Source organism: Crassostrea angulata, chromosome 2 (assembly GCF_025612915.1).
Source record: "Crassostrea angulata isolate pt1a10 chromosome 2, ASM2561291v2, whole genome shotgun sequence".
In the NCBI taxonomy this organism is placed as follows: Eukaryota; Metazoa; Mollusca; class Bivalvia; order Ostreida; family Ostreidae; genus Magallana; species Magallana angulata.
In genome coordinates this window covers 46,076,582-46,095,253 of record NC_069112.1, presented here as the reverse complement: position 1 = coordinate 46,095,253, position 18,672 = coordinate 46,076,582, and the positions used below count along the sequence as shown (strand labels likewise).

Here is an 18,672-nt window from a genome sequence, read left to right as displayed (position 1 = left end):
TTTTCTACACAAACGTTTCTTTACATATCAAACTTTAGGTCCTCGACAAAACAAAACACTTATTAGGTTTGTTACTGACTGTTTAAAGAAATTTGTGGGGTCGGTAATGTCCATAGAAGGCTCGGCTCCGCCTCGCCTTCTATGGACTTTACCGACCCCACAAATTTCTTTAAACAGTCAGTAACAAACCTAATAAGTAATATTGTGTTCCATTCGCATTATTTTAGACGTCAGAAGACGTCTTAGGAATCTCATGATTTCGCAAGCTATAAAGAAAAGTTGATGTTTTTATTTCAGTACACCTTTCTTGAAACAATCTCACCCAATAATTAGTCATATTCATTTTGGTAGATGTTAGTTAACTACCGAGATACCCATATCTCGTAAAATCTCATGAATAAGGGGATGGGCTTATGTAATTTTTTCTAAATCACACGTGCTAGAATTCTGATACCTTCCTTAACATAACTGAGTGATATTTCGTCTGCTAAACATTTCGAGTTCTCTCGGTAAGGTCAAACGTCTTTCATTTCTTGAAAAAAAAACATGAATCTTTGTTGACTTTCTATTGTTCAACAACTTTTAGATTGAATAAGCAATCAAATCAATTTATTATTTTGAAAAGGAAAAAACGCTTGATTTTCCAGTGATTATTTTCAGGAAATAGACAACACTTAAAGGCCACAGCTACTATAGCAAAGCACGACATTATATACAACAGTCGGTATAACAATAACTGGCTCGTGCACTATGTATCAAACCCTGACTACTATTTAGGCATACTACATGCACACTACAACACTATTATATAATTAAGTTTAAATGTATTTCATGTAGATCTGTATGTTATTCATCGTCCACCATCTAAAAAAGTATATTACATCTGCAAATAAAAAGAACAATGAAAAATTATACAACCTCTTTTTCAGATAATACACGTTTAAAAAGGAAAATTATATTATTAGAAACATCTGTCGATTTCAAAGTACATTTTAACTTAATAATTTAAACTATTAAATATGTGAAAGATGTACACTTTTACTTACGTTTTCAGATTTTTCAACATAGATAAATTTTGCTGGGAAAAAATGTCCTGATAACTTTACAGAAAATAACAAAAAGAAAAATTGAAAGCTTGCATTGACTTGCTTAAATTACATAACGCCGTCTCAATGACGTATATATAACATATGGTGCTTTATACTCATTGCATGTCTTTTAAAGTCCCAATGTACGTGCAATTAAATTAGCGTTCATGTGTAAACTCATAGAAATACTTTCATTATACATTTAAATAATTAAAAAAAAGATAAGAACATTTCAAACAAAATAAATTTGAATTTAAAATTAAAATGAAAGTAGATTTTAAATCAACATTAAATCAAAATTAGTTTGATATAACAATGAAATTCATTAATCAGTAAAATACTGAAACATAAACATATTTGATTAAAATTTTACAATGAAAAATGTTTGTAATTGTAAAAGTTTGTTAGATGTTGGTAGCATACACCTTTTCCTTTTTAGCTAGACTGGCAACGACAGGAAAGACTGGTGTAACAAATTTGCATAACATTTTTTTTATGATTATCTGTTCTTACAGTTTACCGAAAGCAACATTACAAATTGCAATATTTTAATCAAAACTTACCTTGTCTTGTTATGTCATTTTTTTCTCAAGCTTTCATTTTCACGTATTTGCTGGGTTTATTGATTGTGAGACATCTTTAACGCGCAAAAAAATTCGCTGTCATTTTATTAGATTTGTCGTTTGGAATACTGTTATGATACATAACATCTTTGAGCGGAATCTTGAATTGACCTATTTATTTTGTTTTTTATATATATTTTTGATGCTCTCAAACTAGAGGAAGAAAACATGATTTTAAATAATACTATAAATGAACGATAATTTATCGAGTTGATAAAATGCATACGACGTTTAAGATAAGTCATGTATACTTTGATGTAATAAGAAAAACAAATCACTAAAGTTTTTATTCAATCAATTTAAAATATATAGATCATTCGGGGGGGGGGGGGGTAAATTAAGCATATGATTCGGCGTTCTTTTTAAATATCCCTGTTATCAACTTTTTCCCATAGTAAAGAAACAGAATTAATGCATGCCTTTGTTTGAATCATACAGTTTATAACGCTGTAACCAGTTTTTATTTTACTCACATGTGTTTCTAGTATGCACCTTTGTTTTAAACCGTACTAAAGAATCAAAATATTCCATGTAATACATATAGAGAGAAATAATTATATATAACATTTTGAATTCTATTATGCAATACCATTATACTGATAATTCGATTTAACAATATTCAACCAAAACATCTTTCATATTTATTGAATTGTATGTCCTTAAAATTGCCTACCAACGTGTTTTACATACGACTCCCTCATAGCCGACATCACATCGAGTTAAACAAGTACCCTTACTTGGAAAGCAATGGCTTACGTCCCTACAGTCACCGGATGCATGATTGCATAAGATCATATATTGCATTATATATCGATAATAGATACAAAGAATGTAAAACAGCCGTTGCTGTTTAGCACAGGTTAACGCAGTAACAATAATTGCATTGACTTGCATCAGTAATATCTTACATCCATAACAAATGTGAACATTTTGTTTATGCGTCTTTAGTCTAATTCTGACATTAAGTTTACAAACAGCTTGTTTTCTTTTCTCTGTTTCTTTTTGAGTAAAAATTAATTATAGGTTTCAATTAAACAAATTATCAAGATCCGTTTACAATGTCACATGGTTTGATTTAGAAACATTTTAATATAATCGAAAATAACTGATTCTTTAATTTCAGATATAAATGATTTTTTGTTTACTTATTAATGAGCAGTCGTGTGTTCATTGATCAACATTTCTATAAAACCTTTTTTTTTCACTTTAATGTTTTTCATATTATCTTTCTTATATATATGACTCGAAATTTACTTTTCTGTTTATTTCGGTTTTAAAGGAGTTTACTGGATATTGTATAACACTTTTGACAAATGTAATTCATGTGATAAATTTCTGTATTTTCAATTAGTTATCATCACTTTCCTATTAACCTGCTGTATATCTACTTAGTTGTCCTGATAACTTTCTACTCACGCGTTTTACACAAGTCTCCCTCGTAGCCAGGCTTGCATCCAGTGAAGCATGTTCCATTGATATGAGAACATTGACTTTCCACGAGACAGTTTCCACAAAGTTCATTGCAGTCAACGCCGTATGAACCATTGTCGCAACCTTTTAAATGAAATGACATAAAATGATTCTAAATGAATATTTGTATCCACATTGGAATTTTTCATATTATCATTCCTAAAGATATGAATCGAAATTTACTTCTCTGTTTATTTAGGTTTTAAAAAAGCTTACTGGATATTTTTTATGATATTTATGGCAAATGTAATTCATGTTATACATCTCTGTGTTTTCAATAAGTTATCATACCTCTCCTTACTACCTGCTGCACATCTAACTAGTTGTCCTTATAACTGTCTACTCACGTTTTTTACACAAGTCTCCCTCGTAGCCAGCATTGCATCCAGTGAAGCATGTTCCATTGATATGAGAACATTGACTTTCATTGGAACAGTTTCCTGACATTTCGTTGCAGTCAACGTCGTTTGAACCACTGTCACAATCTTTTAAATGAAATGACATGAACTGACTCTAACTTAATATTTAATGGATATATGATGCTACCTTAAAATTAATGCACTTCTCTGTATACCATTGCAACAGTTACATGTTGTCATGCCTTTATTAAGAATTAAATAACAAGGTGATTAGAAAAAAAAATAGAAGAATTTTGTTTCTCAGCCTGTACCTGTATGTTCTCCTTACCTGTTTTACATTCGACCCCTTTAAAACCCACTTTACATTCAGTTGAACAAGTCCAATTGATATGGGAGCGTTTGTTTTCATCACGACAGTGTCCCCATGTTTCATTGCACCCAACACCATACGATCCTTTGTCACATTCTGCAGAGATAAGATATAATATTTGTATTTCTTTTCTTTCCATACACATATTGACGCACGTTTTGTATTTTAACAATACCATGACTAAACCCACACTTAACGTTCAAATGTTTTTGTCCTTGAGATTTATGGTTTTAGAAGTAACCTGTAATCATGTATAATATACACAAGTTATTTCGATGCCCAGTTCCCAAAACATCACACGTAGTTTCATTAATGAAGGTTGCATGTGTAATTTATTCGATCTTGAATATCACTCTTATGCCGGTAATTTGCTTAAATGTTGCCTGGTTAAACAGTTATAACTCTGAACGAAGCCAGGGATACAACAAGAGTCTCCTGAACCATTTATACTCTTACACCAGGATCAAGTATCATAACATTTCTAATGAAACTCATTTTCAAAATTTACACAAAGATATGCTAGTGAAAATATAAGAACATTTAATAACATAAGTATCATTGGAAAAAACCACACGCAGTACAGTTAAGGCGGCCAGTAAAAATATCGGCAAATTCTTGTGATGAAAACAGGTATACTTTAGTTTAACTGGCATGTCCTTTTTGAAATCAATAACAGTTACTCAAATACAATATATTTCTTATATATATATATATATATATATATATATATATATATATATATATATATATATATATATATATATATAACAGTACAATATTTTATGTTCATAGTGGTCACGTGATATGGCAGTTGCATGGTACAAGCAGATGTATTTGTGGGCTTGAGGTCATTGAAAAAATTCAATATTGCAAGGGCATAATCATGTCAAAATTCACAACTGAATAATAAAATAACTTGAGGTTATATCGTAGATTTCGAAAAACGGTGCGAACTTTATAAGATAAGAATATTAGTTAGTAGAAACCGTAATTTATAATGCACATGTTGAAAATTTTGAAGGTCACAGGCTTTTTTTCATTAGAAAATAATTAATTTGTGAGATTTTACAAGGATCGTAGAAGTTTTAAAGTTACATAGCATATTTCAAATTCACATGTAAAAGTTTGTCAGGATCAGATAAGTGTATGCCCTTGCAATTAGGTGATTTATTTAAGTCCTCAGCTTCAAGATATACGATATCTTATACAAAACAGAAGTTGCTTCTTTATACGATGCATACTTTTAACAAAATGAAAATAAGACTTTATAGGTAGCATTCTACTTAAAATAATGTTAAACAAAATATCCATTTATAATTTTCCGTTAATCGATGACATTTATTTTTCTCCGCTATAAAACTGCATGAGAGCCTTCAACGACTTAACTTAATGCGTCATTTTGAAGCATATGACGTCATATTTTGTAGTACAGCGAGAACGACATCTCGCTTATTTTTCAGTGTGTACGATAAAATGGACATCAAAATTGTAAGTAATAGCATTTGTTGTTTTCGATTAAAAGATTAGTATAAGTAAGTTTTGCTCAGAAATAGATTGATAAGTACTTTCGAGGTTTGTAATATACTGTGATGTCATAATGCACATTTCCCGTACTTTTTGTATGAACGGAGTTTATTGACAGCCTTAACTGTGCTGCGCATCACGACTAGTTAAGCATGTTCCCATTAACCTCTCTGTATACCATTGCAACAGTTACATGTTGTCATGCCTTTATTAAGAATTAAAAAAACAGGTGATTAGAATTTTTTTAGAAGGAGTTTGTTTCTCAATCTGTACCTGTATGGTTTCCTTACCTGTTTTACATTCGACCCCTTTAAAACCAACTTCACATTCAGTTGAACAAGTCCAATTGATATGGGAGCGTTTGTTTTCATCACGACAGTGTCCACATGTTTCATTGCATCCAATACCATACGATCCTTTGTCACATTCTGCAGAGATAAGATATAATATTTGTATTTCTTTTCTTTCCATACACATATTGACGCACGTTTTGTATTTTAACAATACTATAACTAAACCCATACTTAACGTTCAAATGTTTTTGTCCTTGAGATTTATGGTTTTAGAAGTAATCTGTAATCATGTTTGATATACAAAACCTATCTTGATGCTCAGTTCCCAAAACGCCACACGTAGTTTCATTAATGAAGGTTGCATGTGTAATTTATTTGTTCTTGAATATTACTCTTATCCCGGCAATTTGCTTACATGTTGCCTGGTTAAACAGTTATAATAGGGATACAACAAGAGTCTCGGGAACCATTTATACTCTTAAGATAAGTATCATTGAAAAAAACCCATCACAGCCAGTTAAGCATGTTCCTTTGTATGAAAGCTGTGAATATCTTTAACGAGAGTAACTGCATTATTTGGTGCATCTAAAGTAATATATTTACATCTACCAAGTATTATTTTCTATATTTCTTACGGAAACTTATAGTTAATTCATAGCTCTATAGAAACAGCAGACCTAAATCTACACGGCCCGTTTATTGATTGGTCGAAATCTACAGCGGCTGAAACGGACAGGATATTGACAGGAATGAAATTGACACGCCCTGTTTATCGATTGTTCGAAACCTGGTTTATTTACACATTCTAGCATTAAAAAAACTGTGTTATTCAGTTCGATAAATATACATTTTATTCAGATTTGATTAGAATATAAATACTATTTAATTACACACCAGAAATAGCTACGAAATCGGATATTGAATTACCGTTAAAATATTTTTGAAAAAAATAGAATAGAAGAAAAAAATAGAAGACACCAGTCGTTTTATCACATGACTTGTAACACTTTTTACTGCACCTTTGCCAACAGTTTCTTCCGTATGTCCCTAAAGGACATTCTAAAACAATCCCCAAATAAAAAACAATATCCACTGACAACATGTTTACTTTGTATACAGCAAGATCTTTTTCACATTCACAAGTCCTATAAAGTTGAATGATGAGGTTTTCTAGATAATATATTCTTTATTAAAAAATATATAAAAGCATTTGGGCAAAAAAAAAGTTTTATTTCAATGTTTGATAATATTTGTATTTTGTTTTTAACTATAATCTTAGGGGTTTTACTTCCTTTCTGTTTTTCAAGTTAATGCAAGCTCAAGTAAATCAATAAATTCATTGCTAGGATACAACAGTGTATGTTGTGTTGTTGTGTTTACCTTTTTCACACATAGTTGAATAATACCCAGCCTCACACCCATTGTAACAAGCCCCGTTGACATGGTGACACTGTTCTCCGTTCACACAGTGTCCACATTTCTTTGAACATCCGGGTCCATACGTGTTGGAACCACATTCTGCAAGTAAGTATGTACAATAGAAAGTGTTATCATGAGATACTAAGTAATATAAATCTGCTTTATTGTGTGCTTAATCATCCATGATATCTAAACCCCTCCATATTCACACACAGTAATTAATATGTTTTAGAAAGTATACGCATGTGATTATTATGTATTTTTTTTTTTATAGAAAATTTAAAATTATTTTTACACCTCAAGTGTTTTATATAGTAATTGTTTTTAACACTTATTTGTCGTTGTTGTTCGATTGTCATAGTATCTTGCACGCCAATGATTTATTTGGTGCGCATTGTAAGGCTGGGCATACATAAATGTACATGTATTTAGATAAACACACAAAACTCTTCGATAAGTTATGAAACGAACCTTGATGTGTATGAAATAATGTTACAAATATATATATTTACGTGTTGATTTATTGTCAATGTGATTAACACACAACATATTTTAGTCACAGTCCCTATCTTGTTAATTTTTTCTTACAATAATAACCTTTTATCAAATGTTCAAACAGGGATTAAGAGTTTTACCCTGTATCAACAAATTTAAGTATTTTAGTTACATTACATAATTTTCTTTATTTTATGCTCAAAACTAGTATTTTTAACTATTCAAACACCGAATAAAAAGATGACCATCATAAAACTCATAATTAATGATTTTCGTAAAATAAATGTAAGTAAATTGATTGTAAAGTTTAAAAAATTCCCCGGAATATGAAATTGGTTAGTATGTGATTGAATCTTTTGAAAACCCCGACAGGGTCTCTCAGAAGATTTGATCACAGACAAACCAAGTTCATAAAGGGGCTTCTCAGAATATTTGATCACGTACCAACTAAATCCATATCCCGGTGAACTTTTCGGCTTTGTTATTTATTTCTTGAGTGAGACCGGAAGAAAAATTACAAAGAAAAGAACGCGGTGTGTTTTTCTCCTAAACGGAGAAGCTAAATGTATTCACCGCCGGTGTTAGGAAGACTCTGGTAAGAATTTGAATTTTTGTTCAGAAATAAAATAGAACACTACTCCTCAATTACGGAGGCCATAAAAGCTATACTTATAAAGAAAAGAAATATTTATTTTGTTAAAAATGTATGTGCATGTGTGCTATTGGTATGATGTTAGGGTCAGGTAAAGAAAAATCATCAAAAAAAAATATTTGATATATGATAATGGAAGAAATCATCTTTGAATGTACTTCCGATTTATCTAATCAATTTCTAACTAAACATGTGGAGGAGTTAAATCTACACGGACTTATAAGGAAGTATCCTTCTAAAGAAAATGTAAATAATCAAGTTTACAAAATCATCCGGATTAGTAAATAGAAATGCAATTTGGAAACAATCTCCCGATTAGCTGCAAAAATGTAGCCCTCTCCGAGTTTTTTTTTTATATCTGATGTTTACTGGAGAGGGCTACAATTCCACAGGATCTCCGTAATGGTGCAAAATCATTTTTTTTAATGCGGCTGACTTCTGTCTGAAAAGTTCGGTTTTATATTTGAACTCCTTAAGATAAAATGATTTTTAATACAGGATAAACAAACTAACCGTATATAAATCAAAACCAGATAAAACACAATTCAGCATGTTTACCAGTCATTTTTTCAGCAGCCATGACAGTTCACGCGTGATTTTATGGGATTTACGCTTGGAGTTTTGATGGGCTTGATAACGTGAATGTCAGTGTGAATAAGCGATCTTATCTCGTTCTATCACAAAAACATCATTTAAGGAAATGGTATATAATGAAAAATTCATATTTATCGCGTTAAGTATGTTTAAAATAGGGGAATTCCTTTATTCAGTCCAAGATCCGCTCCTGAATTCTCATTGGCTGTCCCAAAATAAAACCGGTTAAGGTCAGTAAACAGGCGGACAAATTTAACTTGCAATGTTAACATACACGAAGAATTACCGATATATGGATTATATTTGATATTTTTGGATTAATTTATGCCAAAGACATCAACAACGTTTGAGTATAGGTAAGAAATGCAAATGTTATTATCATTTATATACGATTTTAGACGAAATCGTTGCGGAAGTGAATCACTCCCGCACTTGCACCATTACGTTGATCCTATGGAGTAGTAGCCCCCCCCCCCCCCCAAAAAAAAAAAAGAATTCGGGAGAGGGCTACATTATTGCAGCAATCTCCAGATGAGCTAAAAGGCAGCAAGGAAAAAAAATATGTGTTAGTGTGACACCCCTACCCCCTCCTCTTTCACCCCATTTAGTGTATTTACCATGGTGAAATATTTTTTCAAAGAAAGGATTCTGTAAAAATTGCTATTAGACTGATATGTAAATTGCATAATTATACAAATTATGCTCTGGATCTGATTTTTGATGTCAACCGGCAGTACTTACGAAGGTTGCATGTCGAACCAAGATATCCATCTTCACATCCAAAACAATAACCCGTTTCTATGTGACAACGGCGGTTTTTACAATAAGTTGGACAGGGCAGTTTACAACTCTCACCGTAAAAGGTAGCGTTTGGACATCCTACAGAAGAAACGATTATTTACATGTAGCAGATATTGATGAAATATGCTATAAACACTTTCAACACACAATTTGTACTGCAAAAGGTCATTGAATAAAGTTTTATCTGTTATTCTCAACAAGCCTCAAGCGATTCATGACGTCATTCATTGCATGGTCGTCAACTGTTTATATGAAAAAGTTGAATCAGGTACATATGAATATAAAGACCGGCAGTTGAATGAATACATTGCATTTTTTTTTTTTTTTTGCATTTGTATATTCTTTTCCTTATGCCATTCTAAATTATTTCTACTGTGTTTTAATTACACGGGTATGTTAAGGCACCACCGAGATTAATGAGCGTCAATATTATGATCAATTAAAAAATGTGTATTTTTATAAAACCAGTGCTGAATATTAACACCAAGTGAATGTGTTCACCAAGATATTTTGTTCTGCTTTGGAATCGACTCAATCTTTGAAGCTGCCGTGCCTAATTTATCACGTGACAGTTAAAAATTGATTACTTTTTTACCTTAACAAAAACTCTAAAAGTGTAACACTACCCCGAAGTTCATTTGTATGTTTGCTACAATAATTCGATCGGCAATTGGTTCATGTTTATTAGTAATACTGCTAGAATCCTATTGTTAATCGCATAAAATAAATATTGTCAATATTTATCGGAAACCCTTTCAACTGCTTTAATTTCATTGAAATAACTACCTATTTTCCATTTACAACAACAAGGCACTTGATTCTAGCAGCAATTTTCAAATAGTTTAGGTCATATACTGTTGATATTTACCAAAGTCATCTTTCATAATATATGGGGTGGTGTTACACTTTTGCCTTTTTTGTACACATTGACGGATGAAAGGCCTGTCAAACCATTTACATATCGATATGCTTACCTTATAACACTTGCTGCAAAAACCAAATATCCATGACTGTATTATCCTGATTATAATTATCCTAACTGACACTCATCTAAAACTTAGGTATCTGCATTGAATACGTCTTTTATTGGCATTGTTTACACTGCATTCCGATGATTTGTCTCCCGACATGATATTCTCTATTGAATATGCTTGTGACGTCATCAATGATAATAATACATAATACAGAGAAATCGAGGATATATTCAGTTAGAAGAGTTTCTAAAGATATTTTACGGCTTTAGTTTTTATAATTTTAACAAGAGATGAAGTTAAAATCGAAAGGTTTCTGAGTAAAAATGCCATCAAGCTGCCTTTTGTGACGTCATATCGATCAGAAGAATTTTTACTTAATCGATCGCTGAGAGTTGCCATATCATACCCGCGTATTTCCTATTTTTTTTAACTTTGCTTAATAAACTAGTTTGTATGTCATAATGCAGCCATTATACTAGATATGTTTAAACTAGTCCCGTCAACAGACACATTGCATGTCACAACTTAATCTAGTAAGTTGTCAACATAGATGAGTACCGTTTTAATTTTTAAACATTTATTTATTTACATATCTTTTATTTTAGTAAACCCAATTTTTACTGGAAAAGAAAGTACTGTATATTTAATCACACATATGATTTTTTTTTTACCGAAGTGGCAATGAAGTTAACAATTGGATACTCATCACACGTGAGTGAAATTCCGAAAACACAACGTCTACAAATGTTGAATTTTCATTTTCAAATGCAAAACATATTGTTATATAAATAATATTGAGATATCAAATTTAGTATTATGCTAAAAACAATTATTATCGGATGTGATAAAATATTTGAGCACATTAGGTTTTTGAAACTATCAAATAGTTAAAGAAACTTTGTTCAATTAAGGCAAACAATACACTGTCTGTAATGTGTAATATATTATCCAGAAAGAAAACTCACCACATACTTCAAATTCACACAGTTCGTTAAAAGCAAACTCTGAGTAGTAGGATGGTCGGTGTCTTGATCTCCTGTTGTTGAAGTAAATGGCGTATCTACCGTGGTGAGTGCAGTTCAATGTTATCACAGACGGAATGTTGTACATGGTATACCGGTCGTCCTTAAAACAGAGAACTCCGTCCTCTTTTTTCGTTGTGTTCGATATGAATACAGAAAACCCTAGGAATCTTTTGACGAATCCATTCTGCGTATCTTTAAAATATATGATGAAAATGTATATTGATAAAATAGTCAATTTTTAAGAAAGTTGGTTGTCCTTAAGCCATTCTTTGGGCCTATGAAATTTATGGGAAAAAATATATTAATAAGATGTAAATAATATAAATGCAATGCGTTGGATAAACAAATACTGATGTACCAAGTGACCTATCATTGTAGACATATAATTCTTTTCATTTTTTTATGTGAAGCACTGTTTGTGAGGGTGTCGTTTTGTTAGTTGTCGGTATCCAAAGGAACAAATCAAGAAAAAAGAGATTCTTTACAAACAATGTTCCCAGACTCTACTTTATATATATGATTTGTCTGCAGGTGTGTTTGAGAGAGAGAGAGAGAGAGAGAGAGAGAGAGAGAGAGAGAGAGAGAGAGAGAGAGAGAGAGAGAGAGAGAGAACTAGTCACACCCTTAAAACACCAACTGTTATGTTATACAAAACAGTACTCGATTCTTACCCCAATGTTTGTTGTCTGTTCTGTAATATATTGTAATGTGATGAATGCCTAAAACTTCTCCAAGGTCAACACGCCACAGAGCCTCATTTTGAAAGTCTGCAGACACAACGCACTGTTCTCCAAAAATAGACAGGTCTGATTTTAATCCATCAACCGCATTTGAAGCGTCCACAATCGCCGTAGAGACGTGTGAATTTATGTATGGATGTGACTGGCTAGCTTTCTTGTATAAAGCAATGTTTTCTGAAAAAAACCACAAACATTTATTAAAGCAAATATTCCATAGGTCATATCTAAAGGCTAACCCCTACCGGACAAATATTGCATAGACTGTAACTAAAAAAAATAACTCATCAAAATTCCGTTGTATTAAACGTTAATTATTTAATAAGACAGTCCTAAAAGTCGTTTACACAAAAAATAAATAAGGGGTATGTACGTTTTGACGTCAATACAATCTACAATAAAAGCGGGAGGCCGATCTCGCTGCATAGCTAACTATGACGTCATTTGCCTCTTTATGACCCACCAATGGATAGGCTATCGACAGCAGTTTGTACAACAACGACCATCAAATATTACAGTACAGCTAAACAGCTGAGATAGAAGAATACTTAGCACTATACTATTTGCAATGCATTTATTTTAATAAATCCATCGGTGGTTTAAATTTACAATACCTATTTAAGTTGATACTGCCGACTCGGGTGACACCGGACGCCCTTATGTGTCGATAGTGAAAAAGGACGAAAATATATACATTACCGATCAGATCCAACCTTACAGAAAGTAAACCCCAACTAAACTCCGAGTTTACTCTCTGGGTTTACTCCGGGTTTCCTAGAGTGAACCCAGAGTAAACCCCGTGTAAACCCAAAGTAAACCCAGCGTGGACACAGAGAGTAAACCCCGATAAGAAGTATACCCCTGAAAGCAGACGCTACATGAGTATTCGGAATATACAAGGGTCAGGGATTACAGGCAGAAGGATGGTATGATAAAATACAGGTCTGCTTCACACTTCAGTGCGTACAGTTGACTTCAAAATCAATATTCGAGTAAACCTAAAGTAAACCCAAAGTAAACACGCAGTGGACCCAAATTGTCAAAAAATAAACCCAGAGCAAACCCAAAGTAAACCCAGAAAGTAAACCCGGGGTTAGGTTGGGGTTTACTTTGGTGTTATGTTGGGTCTGATCGGTACCGTATGTTGGATATTTCGTTGCTTCCTTTTTGGAGAACGTATTTGTCGATACAGGAACATAATAGCCCCTATGTGTGCCGTGTTAAAGGGGCATGGTCTCGATTTTGGTTAAATTCTATTTTTCTGTTTTTATTGTTTATAATGCTTGAAGAATGCATTTCTAATTATCAAATGAAATTTGAGAGTAATTCGTAGAATTATAAGCTATATACAGGACTCACAATTCTTTCTCGTGTAAACACGGCTCGTGCCCTGTTTTTATTTACGTAGGTTCAATATACAAGTAAACAATATTTTTTTCAAGCTGGTTTGTTTATCCTTTTAATCATTTTAAGCATGAATTAACAGTTCCTAACGTTTAACATTCATTTGAGGTATAAAACTGAAATTTTCTCTTCAACATTCAAAATGTACACAAACGCTTTGTTTACATGGCACATAATTTTAGGCTCTGTAACTAGCTTATAACTCAACAAATGACACTCAAATTATGGCTGCTTATTTAAAATGCCTCACTGAAGCATTGCAAACATAAAAATCAGAAAAATAACTTTTGACCAAAATCAAGACCTTTAAGATAGTAATAAGTCATGTTATCAAAATACAATGGTTAATCAAATAAGGTTAAACTATTTTAAATATGAACCCTTCGAATGTTATTGAATGTCTCAAGGCATTGGTGTAATAATATCTTGTTTTTTTTTTCATCCCAATAACTACCACATTTAACAGCTCCCTAGTTTGTGCATGTAAAAGTTTATAAGCATTCTAAACGTACCATAGGTAAATGCGATCGATGGTAAGGTGAATAGAAGAATTGCATTTATCATCGTTTTTGAAAATGCCTGCAAAAAAACACACAAAATAAAAACACAGTTATAGAAACAAATACAAAACAACTTTAAAATACAAAAAGTCATCCGCATTCATCTAATATTATGGAAAACTCGTTGACAGCTAAGACTGAAAGATAAAATTTATACTATCAAACACAAACTTTTGAATAAGTAAAACAGATAAAATGCATCACATTACAAACGTGTTTCGGTCAATATAACTGTATAGGCTTTGAATTAAAATATCCCTGAAAGTGAACAATTTCGTGTACTTGCATTTGATAACTTTACCCAATAAAAGGTTTTCTTCAAGACAATTATTCTAGTCATCTGTTTAATCGATGGGAACGGAGATAACCTTTTGAACATTATGTTATAAAGCGCAACAATTTAAAATTGTTATTCCTCCAACTAGAATGGCCTTTCTTTAAACGGCGACCGACAAACTTTGACAGCAAAATAATGGGTAATACATGTATGTATAGTAATTCTTCTTTTTGAGTGTTGTTTACACTGACGACTTCTATGACAAATGGAAAAGAGAGATTAGCACCGGCAGAGCGAAAAAGGAAGCGAATATAGATGAGTTCAACAATACTTTTAGAAGCAAACAGAGAAGCAAAATAAATGTAATCAAGGAGTATGTAATAAAGAAGAGTATATTTAAGTATTTTGGTCATTTCAGCATTATCTTTAAGAAAAGTTATTTCACCTTAGGGTATTTTTCAATAAAGGAATAAACCAACTCATGAAAAGTACACAATTTAAATTTCCATAGACGCTGCTTTTACGGACAGGAATATAAATACTTGCAATGTAGCTACTTCTGCTGAAACAAAACGAGTAAGAAAACCAGGATGTTCATCACTCTACCATCAGTACATAGCCTGATATTCAAACACTGTATATACTTCATAAAGACTATTGAAAAATGTTCATTTTGCTGAAGGAGCCTAATTTTGTAGCAAAGGCAATGAAACCATGCATGAAATGACGAAATGAAATGTTATTGATGACAAATAATACTGAAAGTAAATCAAAAAGGTTGTAGATAATTACACAAAACCATCAAGTACGCAAAAGCAAAATCAGCAGGAATAATGCTAGACATGCATGGTATTCGAACTGTACATCTTGTTTTAAATTACAGAAGGTTAAAAAAATATATTAAGACTATCTCATAAATTTATTACTAACTTAAAGGTAGTTGGTGATATAAAGCGAAAAATTTACATGGATACTATCGGGGCGGGGGTAAGTTTTTTTTCAGGTTAAGGTTTATAGTTTAAAATCCTTTAAAAATTGTTGAATAAAGTATACATATCAATATGAAATTAAAAATGTTCATGATAGTTAAGAGCCTTACAATAATTATGCTCAAATTCAAGAAATAACGAAATAAATACGCCAAAATCTCTACACTGGATTAGCTAGATAAAGCATTTTTGGTAACAATAAATACATAACAGAATATTAACATCATATCGAGCACAAGGAGGATTTACACAGTACCTGTATTTTTCCTTTGATGTTGAAAATTAAAACAGAGAGGAATTGATTTATATGACAGATCCTTTTATCTCATAAGTGTGCAGTTTGCAAAAAAACATTATGTGATCATGTGTAGTATGTTTAGAAATATTGGCAAAAACTTATTTTTAAAAAAATACAATGAAAAGAAAAACAGAGAACAAAAGGTGTAGAGTGAATAGTTCCTTTTATACTCAAGCATACACAAGCTCATAACCTCTCTACAGAAACTCTTTTTGAGAGAGAGAGAGAGAAAGAGAGAGAGAGAGAGAGAGAGAGAGAGAGAGAGAGAGAGAGAGAGAGAGCTAATAAACTCCAAACAAGGGAATATAAAACTGAAGTGATTGTAGTATACAACTTACACTGTATATTGTTATATTGAGCAAGCTCGGAAACATATCAGCAAAACAGGAATAAAATCATAGTCACATTAGTAACTGAGTTTCGAGGAAATGTTTACATTTGCTTAACTAAATTTTGAATCGGACGTCATTTAATATGCATAATTATTGCATGCGATGGTGATTTACATGTAAACTGTTTCCGAGAGGACAGTTTGTCAGTACCTTGCCTTGAAACTGTTTATATGAAGAGCATGCCCTTTCGAATCGAATAAACCGAGAGATAAAAACTCTATATGCAGGTGATGAAGGTATAATGCTACATAGGTAAGGAAGTTTGACTATAGAAAAACTTAAGCCATCGCGTTTATCATAAAGTGTTGTTGTTAGGTAACCATTAATGTCCCTTTCAAGTAAAACAGATGACACAAACAGATTACACTGACTCTGTGGTATTTTTTATTTCAAGCCCACTTGGGTATCTCGAGTCGACGTTAATATGGCAGTACCAATTGTTGATTGATAATCCGTCGTCAATATACCTGAATGTTGAGTTGAGGCCACGGCACATTTTATTATTGACTTTGTCTTATTTTTTCACGTAAAAGTTTATTATGATAAAATCTGCTTCATATGAATATTAAGATAAGACTGCTTACAACTGGGCGTAATACCAATGGGTATTCCAACAGATTGTTTGAAGTCCTCATTTCCAAAACGACAAGTTTATCAGAATCTCAAGCATCTTTTTAATATCCACTTCAGAGTAGTACGTGTGTGCACACTCCAAATGGTTTTAAACAACATATTTTTTTAATATGACCTATGACAAGGTACGTAAATTTACGTGATCAAGTTTTATTGAAAAAGCAGCTTTCAATGATGTACAAAATCTTGGACTTTGATTTATCGGGGAGAGGGGGTGGAGGGGGGGGGGGGTTCTCTGAATGAAGTGTAGATAAGTCGGAAATGTTTCTGTTTTAATTTTTGTAAAATTTATGGATGGAGTATGTTAATCGACTCTGCTACATGTACCGCAACATGAATTTTTAACACAATATCAGCTTTCTCAGATGGACTCTTATTCTTTTTAAATTTGTTAATAAACTCATATTATTATTTTACGGATTGAGTGAATATGCATATATTTCATATTCATAGAGAGTTGGTTTTACACCCTCTCTCTCTCTCTCTCTCTCTCTCTCTCTCTCTCTCTCTCTCTCTCTCTCTCTCTCCTTCAGTATAATAAAATAAAGTTTGGCAATTTAAGAAAAAAAAGACATTTTCAAGATAAATTGAATGAATGAAATTGAAAGCAAACCGGGTTTTCTTCTATGTAAACTGTATTCATAATCCATGTCAACCTGTATCCAGTGAAATGGAGTACCCTTTATGCAACATTTTGCCAACAAATGACTTAGTTCAAAAGCTAGTATGTTTTTCATAAATAATAAGAAATCAAAATCCTAGCAATATTCACACCTCTGATATATATGTACAATCAATCTGCAAAAGAACAACTTCCTATCTTGAAAACTGTAGGAGTAGTTTTCCGTACAATGAGGGTCGCCATTTTGACAGCCGCCGCCATTTTCACCATTTTAATAACCGGATTTTTTTGTTGGAAAACCCGGTTAAAAATATAACCGATTTATACAATATGTACATGTAATTCAATAAATAATACTAAATATCACGAAATTATTTTCATTCTTTCATGCACACTGCCTGCGATCAGAAATGAACACATAACATATATATCTTTCTTATCTGTATCTTCTTGCTCTTTTTACTGAGTTGAAATATTCTTGATCGTACATTTGTACATGTACATCAATTGTGTTACGTGCCTTATATATGTCAGGTAATTACTCAGTCAGCTTTAACAAAAAAATTATAGAACAATAATGAAAATCACTGCTTATAAAAACAATTTGTTTCCTTGATATATTTATCTGCTTATGAGAAGGGTCTCTATAATCAAACTGAAATGAATTGAGTAAAACTTTCAGTAAAATACAACTAAGAAACTGGACTCACCTCTGCATTGGTTAAATCATCCAAAATTGAAATTTTAAGACAAGGAAATTCACAACTGAGATAACCCAGTAAAGAAGCGTTTTACTAGGCCAGGAAGCAATATTCTTTCTTACATGTATAACACTCAAACAATTTTCCCACACAACATTAGATAACTTACTGAAATATCACCAGCAAAGGTGGAACACAAACAATTCCACAGTACATACTTAGAACGATAACAAGTGCTTCAATAATTCTTACATATATGAGCTAATTTCTTTTGATCTTTTTTTAATGTTTTTATTGATTCGATTTTTGCCTAGGGTCGTGCGACTTTTATCATATTGTGCGTTATTACGTAATAATGATTTAATTCTTGTT

At 32.1% G+C, this 18,672-nt stretch overlaps 1 protein-coding gene across 1 annotated transcript; it reads right to left on the bottom strand.

Annotated features, from left to right (window-relative positions):
- Positions 1-2,069: 2,069 nt before the first annotated feature.
- On the bottom strand, positions 2,070-17,860 carry LOC128174408 (multiple epidermal growth factor-like domains protein 10). The gene is made up of 10 exons (XM_052839971.1): positions 17,828-17,860; positions 14,341-14,407; positions 12,359-12,601; positions 11,628-11,879; positions 9,629-9,766; positions 7,108-7,245; positions 5,725-5,862; positions 3,869-4,006; positions 3,529-3,666; positions 2,070-3,265 (listed from the first exon to the last, which is right to left on the bottom strand). The coding sequence occupies exons 1-10, from the start codon at positions 17,858-17,860 to the stop codon at positions 3,120-3,122; spliced, it is 1,431 nt and encodes a 476-aa protein (XP_052695931.1). The 3' UTR covers positions 2,070-3,119.
- Positions 17,861-18,672: the final 812 nt, after the last annotated feature.

What these genes read in the sequence shown, in the direction of transcription:
- LOC128174408 (XM_052839971.1), bottom strand. Translation starts at nt 17,860, where the DNA reads ATGGCGGCGGCTGTCAAAATGGCGACCCTCATT. An exon ending in TGGTTCGACATGCAACCTTC is followed by an intron (nt 7,246 to 9,628) that starts GTAAGTACTGCC and finishes ACTTACTTGCAG; the next exon opens with AATGTGGTTCCAACACGTAT. An exon ending in TTCAACTATGTGTGAAAAAG is followed by an intron (nt 5,863 to 7,107) that starts GTAAACACAACA and finishes TTATCTCTGCAG; the next exon opens with AATGTGACAAAGGATCGTAT.